This window comes from Elephantulus edwardii, unplaced genomic scaffold, assembly GCF_000299155.1.
Source record: "Elephantulus edwardii isolate Elephantulus edwardi_28Jun2011 unplaced genomic scaffold, EleEdw1.0 scaffold00080, whole genome shotgun sequence".
In the NCBI taxonomy this organism is placed as follows: domain Eukaryota; kingdom Metazoa; phylum Chordata; class Mammalia; order Macroscelidea; family Macroscelididae; genus Elephantulus; species Elephantulus edwardii.
In genome coordinates this window covers 12,014,567-12,025,241 of record NW_006399830.1, presented here as the reverse complement: position 1 = coordinate 12,025,241, position 10,675 = coordinate 12,014,567, and the positions used below count along the sequence as shown (strand labels likewise).

Below are 10,675 nucleotides of genomic sequence, written 5' to 3'. Positions count from 1 at the left end.
ATTTGTCCTTTTGTGACTGGGATATTTCACTCAGCATAATGTTCTCCAGTGTCAACCATTTTAAATAATATTGCATGAGTTCCTTGTTTTTTAATGCAGCATAGTATTCCCTTGTGCGAATATACCATAGCTACTCTAGTCATTCATTTGTTGAGGGGCGTTTAGAGCTCTTGTATATAGGGTCGCTATGAGTCGAAAATGACTCGATGGCACATAACAACAGCAACAGATCACTGATATATGGTTTGAACCACTGACCTTCTGGTTAGCTGAGCACTAAACCATCACACCACCAGGATTCCTAAGATGCGATAGCCATGGAGAGATGACATGTGAGTGACCTTATTACTACATAGAACGGTGAACGCCAACAGTAACTGCAGTGACTTGAGTTCAGGTCTAGGTTGTAAAAGATCCTGTGGCTTATTCTTAAGAGTTCAGATGCAGGGGAGCTCTGGTGGCCTAGTGGCAAGAAGCTGCACTGCAATCCCAGAGGAACACGGTTCGAATCCACCAGATGCTCTGCCGGAGAAGGAGGCGCAATATCCTCCTGTACCAGTCAGATCTGATTTGACGGTACATGCACACAAAATAATAATAAAGAAAAAAAAAAGAGTTCAGATGCTTGTTCTGCATGTGCTTCCTTTTGGGACCTTGCTGCCCTTGTGGAGAGGCCATGGTAGGTGCTTGGACGGCAAGGTTTAGAAGACAGTCTTGAGGTGCCAGGTATACTGCTGAAGGCGCCTTTAAAGCACCCACCCATTCAAGTCATTCCCAGGCAGAGCCCTAAATACTACAGAGAAGTGTTGTAGCTAACAGCGTCAGTGTGGAGACTAAGGTGAGATCCAGGCCATAGTCTCACAGTTGCTTGCTATGCCTCAGAGAGCTGAATGACTAGGAATGATGGAAAGAGAACTGATACCTTTGAGCTGTGGTGCTGGAGAAGAGTGTTGTATATACCATGGACTGCCAGGAAAACAAATAGATTTGTGCTGCAGAGTGTGAAGCCAGGCTGTTCCTTGGAGGCAAGGATTCTGAGGCTTTGTCTGACATACTTTGGACAGATTGCAAGGAGGGATCAGTTGCAAAGAGGGAAGTAATGCTTGGGAGGGTGGAGGGACCGAGAAAGAGAGGAAGACCATCAATGAGACGATTGATTTAGTGTCTGGGGTAATGAGTGTAGGTGTGTCAGAGACAGTCATGTTGTCACAGGATAGAGCAGATTTCAGGGCTGTTGTCCATAGGGTCACTGAGTTATAAGGACTCAGTGGCACATAACAACAACAACGTGTCTTGTCCCAGTTCCTGACCACAGAATGCACCAGCATCCACATGAACACTACTTCATTTGGAGTGATTATTTTATTCCGCAATAGTCAGTCAACTCTCAGAAAAACCCCTTTATTGCCAGTGAGTCAGAACCAACTCATCTGACCCTGTGTTGGGCTACAAGGCTGTAAAGCTGGAGGGAGAGTCTGTTTCCTAGAGAGTGATAGGCAGCTCGATGCCCTTAAAGCCACCCCTCTCTCGGCCTCCCTCAGTACTAGAGGGAGAACAGGCTGTGGAGCCCCTTAGGAGAGCCCCGAACACTGTATGTGGATTCCCCCCACAACGCCTGGTGTGTCTTTCCCCGGGTTGATGTGGATTCTTGCCGTGGCACCATAGTAGTCTTAGATATGGGTAGTTTTTAGGTGCCAACAAGTCGTCTGTGACTCACTCTGTGACTCTGTGGCCAACAGGACAAGTCCTGCACTGTCCTCATGATCTCTGTTCTGCTTGGGCATATTTTCGCAGTCACTGCGTGAATCCGTCTCATGGGGGGGGGGGTCTTCATCTTTCTTAAAGACCCTCTCTAAGCAGAGTACTCTTCAGGAACTGGTCCCTCCTCAGAACTTGTCCAGAGGATAGAACAGGTCTCACTTTCCTTGCTTCTCAGGAGACCTCTGGTTGTGTGACCATGTTATAAATACAACTGTTTCAAAACAAAACCCCGCACACACACCTGTCCATACACACATAGGTATGGAGAGGCCTGAACATCGTGGCCATGAGGACTGGCAGGACCCTTGCAGACCACTGTTAAAGAAGTGATTGTTGTGAGTCTTGATTTCTGTGCTGGCCCTAGTCTCTTAACAGCATCAGGCACTGCTTTCAGGGGTCACCTCAGGATGAAAGGGACTACTTCTGGCCCTTCTGTGTACAGTGGGACAGTGAGAGCACCCAATAGTGGCTTCTGTTGGGTTCACCAGGGACGACTTTTACAAAGGCGTGTAGCTCAGTGCTTGGCACGCAAGGCAGTTCACAGTCTATAAGAGAAAAAGGAGCAGTGGAAAAACGTTTTCACTGTGGCGTTGTGACTGTTGGTTTCTCTGCTGAGTCGTTTTGTCTCTGGTCCCCAGGAGCAGCAAGACCAGTTTCCACTTCAGAAGGTCCTGAAAGTGGCCGCTACCGAAAGAGAATTTGGCAACTACCTTTTCCGTCAAAATCGTTTTTATGACGCCAAAGTGAGGTATAAACGGGTAAGAATGCTTTTGAATGAAATAGAGTTTTAGACCCAGAAAATCTTTCCTCTGCATACTCTTCGTGGGCAACCATTAAGAAAAAGTCATGGAAAACCCCACATGCTGAAGGGTTAGTGTCTGGGAGAAGGGAACACCAGAACGTTTCTGGCGGCCTAAAGGTGAGGAGTTGTGGTGCCAACAAAAAGGCAGGCGGTTAGACCCTCTCGGCTGCCTGTGAAAACCCACCAGAGGGTCAGCTGTGAGTCCTTCCGACTCGACGGTACGCAATGAGAAGTAACAGCCCATGTTTTCATCTAAATGTTGGTTAACAGGTGTGTTCACGTTGTGACGATACATTGAGTTATGTCCTGTCTACGTGTGTACAGGTTTTGGTAAAAGTTCCTGAAGTTTATAACTAAAGGTTTTGAAAATGTCCACGTGAGGTCCTCTCGCAGCCAGTTCCTCTCCTGTTTACCGTCTTATTTCACATCCCTGTGACAGAATTCACCCCACACTGACTCCAGTCTAACCTCGCTGCTGGCCAGAGTTTGGCTGCTTCTCTGACTGCAATTTTCTGTTTCTTCTAGTAATTCATTCAGCATCGGCTTGTGAGCTTCCTGTGTGCAAGATTCTGAGCTTTTCTGCCAACAGCACCATTTCTCTGATACTTTGTCTAGTTCTTCCACTCTAGTGGCATCTGCTGCATCTGTTGTTGTACTGTCTAGTCCGAACTGACCCATAGCTGACCCTCCAGCCTATTTTCAGAGGCAGGAAATCGTATGGGAGGAGATTGCCTGTCTTTCTCCTGCTTAGCAGCTGGTGAATTTGAACTGCATTCTTTTACGTTGGCAGTACAGTTCTTTACCATTAGGCCAAGTGCCTAGTGGAGACCAGAAAGTTGTTTTTTGTTGGTGTTACTGATACTGTTTGGGCTTTGTCCTTGTCATTTTCTTGTTTGGTTTAAAATGAGCTGTAATTCCCATACAGCTTTAAGGTGAATTGTTGAGTAATCTTTAGCGTATCGACAAGGTTGTATCACGATGACCATTATCTAAGTCTAGAATATTTTCATCACCCTCAAAAAAGACACATGAGACCCCAGCCGTTCCTTCTGTCTCTACGTCTTTGCCTGCTGTGGACTGTGCTGTAATGCAGTCACTGACTCTGGCCTGTTGGGTCTGGCTTCTTTCATGTTGGGTTTATCCATGTTGGGTGTGGCCGGTGCTCTGACTTTGCCGTTGTCCCAGCACTTTCTGGTGGGAAGAGCAACTTTCCCCACGGAATGACCTCGGTTACTTGTCAGGAATGGACTGACCGTCGGCGTACGAGTGGATTTTGGTCCATCCTCTGGGGTTGACTGCACTGCATGTGAGTTCGCGTCCCTCCTGTCCTCCAGCTGCCCTTCCTCTCCGCAGGCCCTGATGCTCCTCTGCCGGCGAGCAGCGCCTCTGGAGGAGCAGCACCTGGTGGAGGCCGCCAGGCTGCTCGTGCTGCTTAACCTGTCCTTCACCTACCTGAAGCTGGAGCGGCCCGTCATCGCCCTGCGCTATGGAGAAAAGGCTCTGACCATCGACCAGAAGAATGCCAAGGCCCTCTTCAGGTGCGGACAGGTGAGTTGGAGGGCAGGCAGGGCCTTTTGAGAACAGATAGCAACAGTGCTCAGTATGGAGCATAGGATCCTGCATTTCCTGTGTGTGCTGTTACAACTCTGTCCTTCCTGACAGGCTTGTCTGCTCATGACCGAGTATCAGAAGGCCCGGGATTTTCTAGTCCGTGCCCAGAAGGAACAGCCTTTCAATCATGACATCAATAATGAGCTGAAGAAGCTGGCCAGGTGAGGCAGGTGGGGACTGGGGGAATGTGTTGTGAGGCAGCGCCACCTAACGCTGATTTTATGAAAATGCTCAACACTCAAACCCAGATGAACTGACACGGTCGCTTCCCACTCGGTACCCCCAGCCCACAAATAAGCACCTCTAAACAGAGAGGATGGTATGATTTTTTAAAAGTTTCTTTTTATTCAGGCATTCTTTTCTGTGTGCCACCAACTGAGATATTATCAGCTGATTGAAGGTGCTTTTTAGTTGTGATGAACACAAAGCTTTTCATTTTAATCCGTTTGAAATGCACAATGCAGTTGTTTTCATTCCTTTTAGTATGTTGTGTAAACGTCACCATTATCTACTCTCATCTCAAAGCACACAGTACCCTATCCGTCCCTCCCTGCACCCTCCCTGTCTGTCCCTCTTTGCACCCTATCCTCTCCTCTGTCATCAGTAATAGATTTTTGTTTGCATCTGCTTTTTCTGTTTTCTTTAAATGAGCTCATACGCATTTATCCTTCTATAACTGATTTCGTTCATCATAATATTTTAAGATTCATCTGTTTCACATCATGTATAAGAATCTCATTTCTCTTTTCGTTGTTGCCTGCCTTCAAGTCAGAAATGACTCATAGCGGACCCTCCAGTGCGTTTTCGGAGGCAGTTAAGCACACAGGAGGAGAGTGCCTAACCTCTGGCGGAGGAGCTAGCTGGTGCGTTCCTCTTTATGGCTGAGTGGTATTCTGTTGTATGTGTATACTCTTATTTATCTGCTGATGGCCCGGGTTCTTTCCACCTTTGGCGCCTGGGAACAGTGCTGCAGTGAGCATTGGTGTACACACATCTGTCTGAATCTTTGCGTTCAAGTCTCCTGAGTATATGTTGACCAGAGTGGGATTTGACATGCTGTTTAACTTGATGGGGGGACTACCACGCTCTTCCTCAGGGGCTGCCTCATTTCACATTCCCAGCAGTAGTGTGTATGGCTTCCAGGTTCTCCACACTGCTTGGTATGTCCCACTTCTCTCTTAAAAGTCATCAAGGGTATGATGTGGAGGTGTCTCATTGTGGGTTCTTTTCTGTTAGACCTGTATACATAACATTTGCCATTTAGTAATTTCCATTTGTTCTTGTCATTGACATTAAATGTGTTCATCCTGTTGTTCAACTGTCAGTAACTCTTTCTGCATCCTCTCATCACTTTTATCAGAAGCCCAGTGCCCTCTCGCATGTGCCCCTTCCTTCCCTAGTCCCTCACTTCTGGTAAACTGACTGGTGCACACGTGCGGGAGCTCTGGCGGCCTAGTCTGTAGGGGCTTGTGCTGCTCACCCGGGGGCCATTCCTTTGCTGGCTCCTCCCGTGTGAGTTTTGGCTTCAAAAACCCAGTGGAAGGTTAGCCGTGAGTTAGTCAGACATCAACAACAATGAGACTCCCCGCTTGTGGCTGCTCTAGATATTTTGCGTAAGCAGAACCGTGCCGTGTTTCCTCTTTTGTGTCTTGTTTCACTCCGCATGTTTTCACGGTTCCCCCGTGTGGTAGCATGTCAGGACCTCGTTCTCTTAGTGACCGAGTGCTATTCTGTTGTGTGGACCATGTTTTGCTTGTCCATTTATCTGCTACTGAACGTTGAGGCTGTCTTTATTTTTTGTGACTAGTGCTGCAGTGAACCTGGGTAAACAACAATCTGTAGTATTCCTGCGATTTTTTGGGGGGTGGGGGTTTTTTTAACAACAACAAATTCAAGTTCCCAAACCAAACTTGAGTTATGTTGGATTCAAATCAAAGGAAAAAGCCAACTATTAAAAGAAATACTCTTCATCTAGTGGGAGCTGAAATCGATGTGTACATTTTAAGCAAACACCTGCTGCACTTGGCATTTTTTAGAAGTCTCTCAGAGTCTACTGGGCTAAGCCTTTTGCTGCCTGTGCTGCTTTGGATTTGTTTTTTCCCCCTTCCCATTTCTCTCTCTTTGCACGCAGCCTTTTTCTCTGCCCCTGGTTCATCCACATTGGAGACTGTCCAGGCTGGTCTAGAATCTTCATGCCAGACTCCCATGTTCAGGACATCTTAATCATCACGTCTGTCATGCTGCCTTTTCTCCTGGTAACGTTTGGGTACCACAAACAGTCTCATTAAAACGTCACCATCTACTTTGAGAATACTTTTAAGTCAGCTAAGCTCCCTTAGTGCCTTCTTTTTCCTCTTTTCCACACAAATCTTACTTTCCACTTCATAAGTGTTTATCCCTGTTTTAACCATGAAGATACATACATGTGGCGGTGTTACTGCTTCGAATTTTTTGGGGTCTATGCCTAGGAATGGAATACTTGGAGCACAGGTTAACTTCTTTTTTTCCCCCTTAAGGAACCACTAGACTCTCTTCACAGTAGACACGCCATTTTCCAAGGCCACCAACAGTGGATGAGACATTCGGTTTCTCCACATTTCCCCTGACACCGATAGTTTCTGACTTTTTTTTTTTATTTTTGTGTGCGTGTACCGTCAAATCAGATCTGGCTGGTACAGGAGGAGATTGCCCCTCCTTCCTCGGCAGAGCATCTGGTGGATTTGAACCATGCGCCTCTGGGATTGTAGTTGCAGCTCCTTACCACTAGGCCACCAGAAGTTTCTGACTTTTAAAGTCAGTCACTGTGGTTGGATGTGAAGGGATCTCATCATGCCTTTTATTTGCATTTTCCTAATGATACCTGTGGAAATCTTTTCATGTGCTTATTGGCCACTTGCGTATCATCTTTGGATAAATGTCTATTCAAATATTCTATCCATTTCTTAATTGTGCTCTTTATCTTTCTGTTGTTGCAGAAGAGGGATAGGAACATTTTATAGCGAGAAAATCTCAAAATAAATTAAGCAGCCGACCACCGAGCCTGATGGGTCACTTGGTAGACTCGTTCTGGCAGCTTATAGGGGTGTCAGCCCTCAAGTCCTGCCTTTTTTGTCCATGAGTTTTCTCAGCAGCTCAGGGGTCTCGCCAGTCTCCCCTTCCTCTCTATTATGGCCTTACTTCTCCTGATTCAGGTTAAGGCCTGCTGGATTTTCACCAGTCTTGGTCCTGAGTGGAGAATTTCAACCACCAGATGTCACCTCTCACAAACACGGACCTTTTCCACGGCCTTCTGTAACGTGTGTTTCTCTCTACAGGTATTACCGAGACTACATGGATAAAGAGAAGGAGATGTGCCACCGCATGTTTGCTCCTGGTGACGATGATTTGACAGTGGAAGAAAACAGAAGGTAACGGGGGGCTAGGGATGGCGCAGAGGGTTCCAGCATTTATCTGGTGTGACAGAGGGGGGTTCTTCTCGACACACCAGGGGCCGGTGGCTGTTGGTGACCGAGGCCAGATGGGAGGACTAACCAAGTTCCTTCTCATGACAAAGGTCATGCAGAATGTGCACACAGTTCTGAATCTTCACTTGCAGGCTTGCAAAGCCTTGGGCTTTCTAAATGTTAAAATGAGTTCGTGTCACACTGTCCTTTATGACAGTCACCTGAAATAAGTGAGTATAGTCACCAAGGTGGCAGTTTAGTTGGCTCTTTAAATATTGTTTTCCTTGAGAAGCTTAGCGCTTCTGACTTGACTTACATTTGATGCACGACCTTTATGTTTGCTGTATTCCTGAAGGAGAGGAACCTGAGTATCAAGGGCTCAGGGTGGACTGTGGCTTTTACACCCTGCTGATCCCTCGAATTAGAGATTGGGAGAGGTTGGGCCCAGTGTGGAGACGCCTCGGAGCTTCCCACCACGGCACCCTGTGATTTAGCAAGCACAGGGTTAAGGTTTGCTGCAAGTGCATGAGATAACCCCTTAGTCTGGTCTGCTATTACTTCAGAAAATTAATGGAAACATAATCACCTGCCATAAACACCTGCTTAGCTGTGTTGATAACTCTGTTCTCTTGAGAGAAGTTAAACAAGGGACAACAAGAAAACAGCTGCTGAACGGGCTCATGGTGATAAATCTCTCCTTTGTTGCTACCTGCATCTCTCTACAAAAGAGGCTTGAGAAGAGGGAGTGAAAAGGCTTATTCATCCCAGGCTTTTTCTCAGTTGGTCTGTCTGCCCTGTCAGCACAGACGTAAATGTTACCTTCATCGCTAACCCTCACCCTGTGACTCTTGCCTGTAGTTCTTTTGGGGGTCATTGAAATATTTGCAGATCTTCGGGACTGAGACATCAATCTGGATACTGTTTTTGCCTGGTCAAAATGAAGGTCTGCTGACTGGCTTGCCAAATGGCTTGTGAATCGGTGTGTCCGTAGGGAGCTCTGATGGCCTAGTGGTAAGAAACTGCTGCAGCCCCAAAGGCACCTGATTAGAATCCACCAGCTGCTGAAAGGGAGAAAGGTGGACAGTCTCCTTCTGTGCAGTTTCTGACTCTGAAAACCTGCTGGAGGGTCATCTATGAGTCATTTCCAACTAGGTGGCACACCACAACTAAAACAACATAGCCAGCAGAGATTGGCTGCTTCAGGGCCCATCCTCGAACTGGGCGCAGGAAATCCAGATGGGCAAGACGTTTCCTTTCAGTCACATTTACCTTGTAGCCGCCTTGGTTAGAAGGCTTTTGTGGAGCCTTAAGAGTTTAAGATCGTTTCCCACATATTCCTGGCCCTTGTGTGTTGTCTAGGAGCCCTGATTGAGTCAAGTGTAAAATCCCAGACATGGTAGACCAACTTCTTTGCCACCAAGTCTTCCAGGCCTTTTCTTACACTGGCTGTCAGGATTCATATTAAGGCGAGTGTCAGAAACCCACCTTTAACTACTGGTGGCTGAGAAGGGACTTTATGAAGGGGTTCTGGGCTAGTTTTCTAATACTTTCTATTCTTTGGCTTCTAATACTTTAAAGAGGCCTTTTGAGCCGAATTGCCTGATTAGACTTCTGCAGCTTCTGTGTCGCTGATTGTACACCCACGCAGAGTGAAATCCCTGACAGCTCCAGTCTTTGCTCATTTCTCATGATGTTGCTTATGATTCTGATTGTGATGATTTTATTTTTCTTTATGTTGATGTGTAATCTGTACTGAAGTCTCCCATTTTTACCAAGAAGGTTGTTAATAAATCTGCCTTTAATTTTGATGGTGTGTTTTTCTTCCTACAGTCCAGTTTCTCAGATAATTTGTTCAACATACACATTTGAATTAGTGAAAGGATATAAGCCTGACAAACACCTTTTTTTCATTATTATTTGTTTTTAAATTTTTATTGTATTATTTTTTACGTGTACCGTAAAATCAGATCTGACTGGTACAGGAGGAGATTGCCCCCTCCTTCTCCAGCAGAGCATCTGGTGGATTTGATCATTATTAATTTTAATGAACGGTTTTACAGAGACTTTGGATTTCCATTCATTCAAACACCTTTTCTTAGTGTAAGCCACACAGTATCCCCTTGTTCTGTTGAATCAACTGCCCGTTAGTCTGTGTATTGGTTCTATGTGAGCACAACTAAGTGTTTTGGAAATCCCATTCTTTGCCGTGTTACTCCTGATTTGTTCTGATCCCTAAAGTGAAATACTTTTGCATGGCCAATAAAAACAATTGTACATGTAGAAGTGATCCCTTTCAACCCATATATAGCTCATGGGAGTACTCCCGTGTGCCGTCCACATCTGTGTAGCTTGCACTCTCTGTCAGTGATTGACTCATTTGTTATTCCTGATCTTGCCAGCTTATCTGGGTGCTAGCATTTGCCATTGTTACAGTTTAGTCTTGCCTCTCTTCCACAAGCTTCCTTTGCCTTGGTCATATTATGCCTTTCCCTTCACCCAAATTAATACATGCTCTGGTGACCTAGTGGTAAGAAGCTGCACTGCGATCCTAGAGGTATGTGGTTTGAATCCACCAGCTGCTCTGCCGGAGAATGATGGGTAGTCTCCTCCTGTGTGATTAACTGCTTCTGAAAACCTGCCAGAGAGTCAGCTGTGTGTCAGTTCTGACTCAACACACAACAGTAAACTGTCTAGTTAGTGGCTTTTCATATTTTTTCCACATCCCGTGTACTTTGTTCCATTTATATCCTTTTCTTTAGCTTTTTTTGTAGTGGTGGTCTTACATCGTACTTCTCCTTTTGTGTCTGACATGATACCCTCCAGGTTCATCTGTGTCATGAGGTAATATTTCGTAAGGTCGTTGTCACTCTTCCACATTGCATAGTGGTCTTCCCTGGGCACATACAGTGACTATCCATTTATCCATGGGTGGACACACAGGTTGTTGCCATCTTTTCACTGTTGTGGACGCTACCGCAGTGAACAGTGAACATGTGTGCATGCATGTATCTATTTCTGTGATGGCTCTTCTTTCTCTAAGGTAAATGCCTAGTAGTAG

General features: G+C 46.0%; 1 protein-coding gene across 1 annotated transcript in view; it reads left to right on the top strand.

Moving 5' to 3' along the window:
- FKBP6 (FK506 binding protein 6, 36kDa) overlaps positions 1-10,675 on the top strand; it is a 30,418-nt gene that overhangs the window by 4,617 nt on the left and 15,126 nt on the right. The window contains exons 5-8 of the mRNA XM_006889790.1: positions 2,400-2,519; positions 3,917-4,111; positions 4,226-4,335; positions 7,489-7,581. Of these exons, the coding sequence (XP_006889852.1) occupies positions 2,400-2,519; positions 3,917-4,111; positions 4,226-4,335; positions 7,489-7,581 (518 nt within the window). The remainder of the gene's footprint in view (positions 1-2,399; positions 2,520-3,916; positions 4,112-4,225; positions 4,336-7,488; positions 7,582-10,675) is intronic.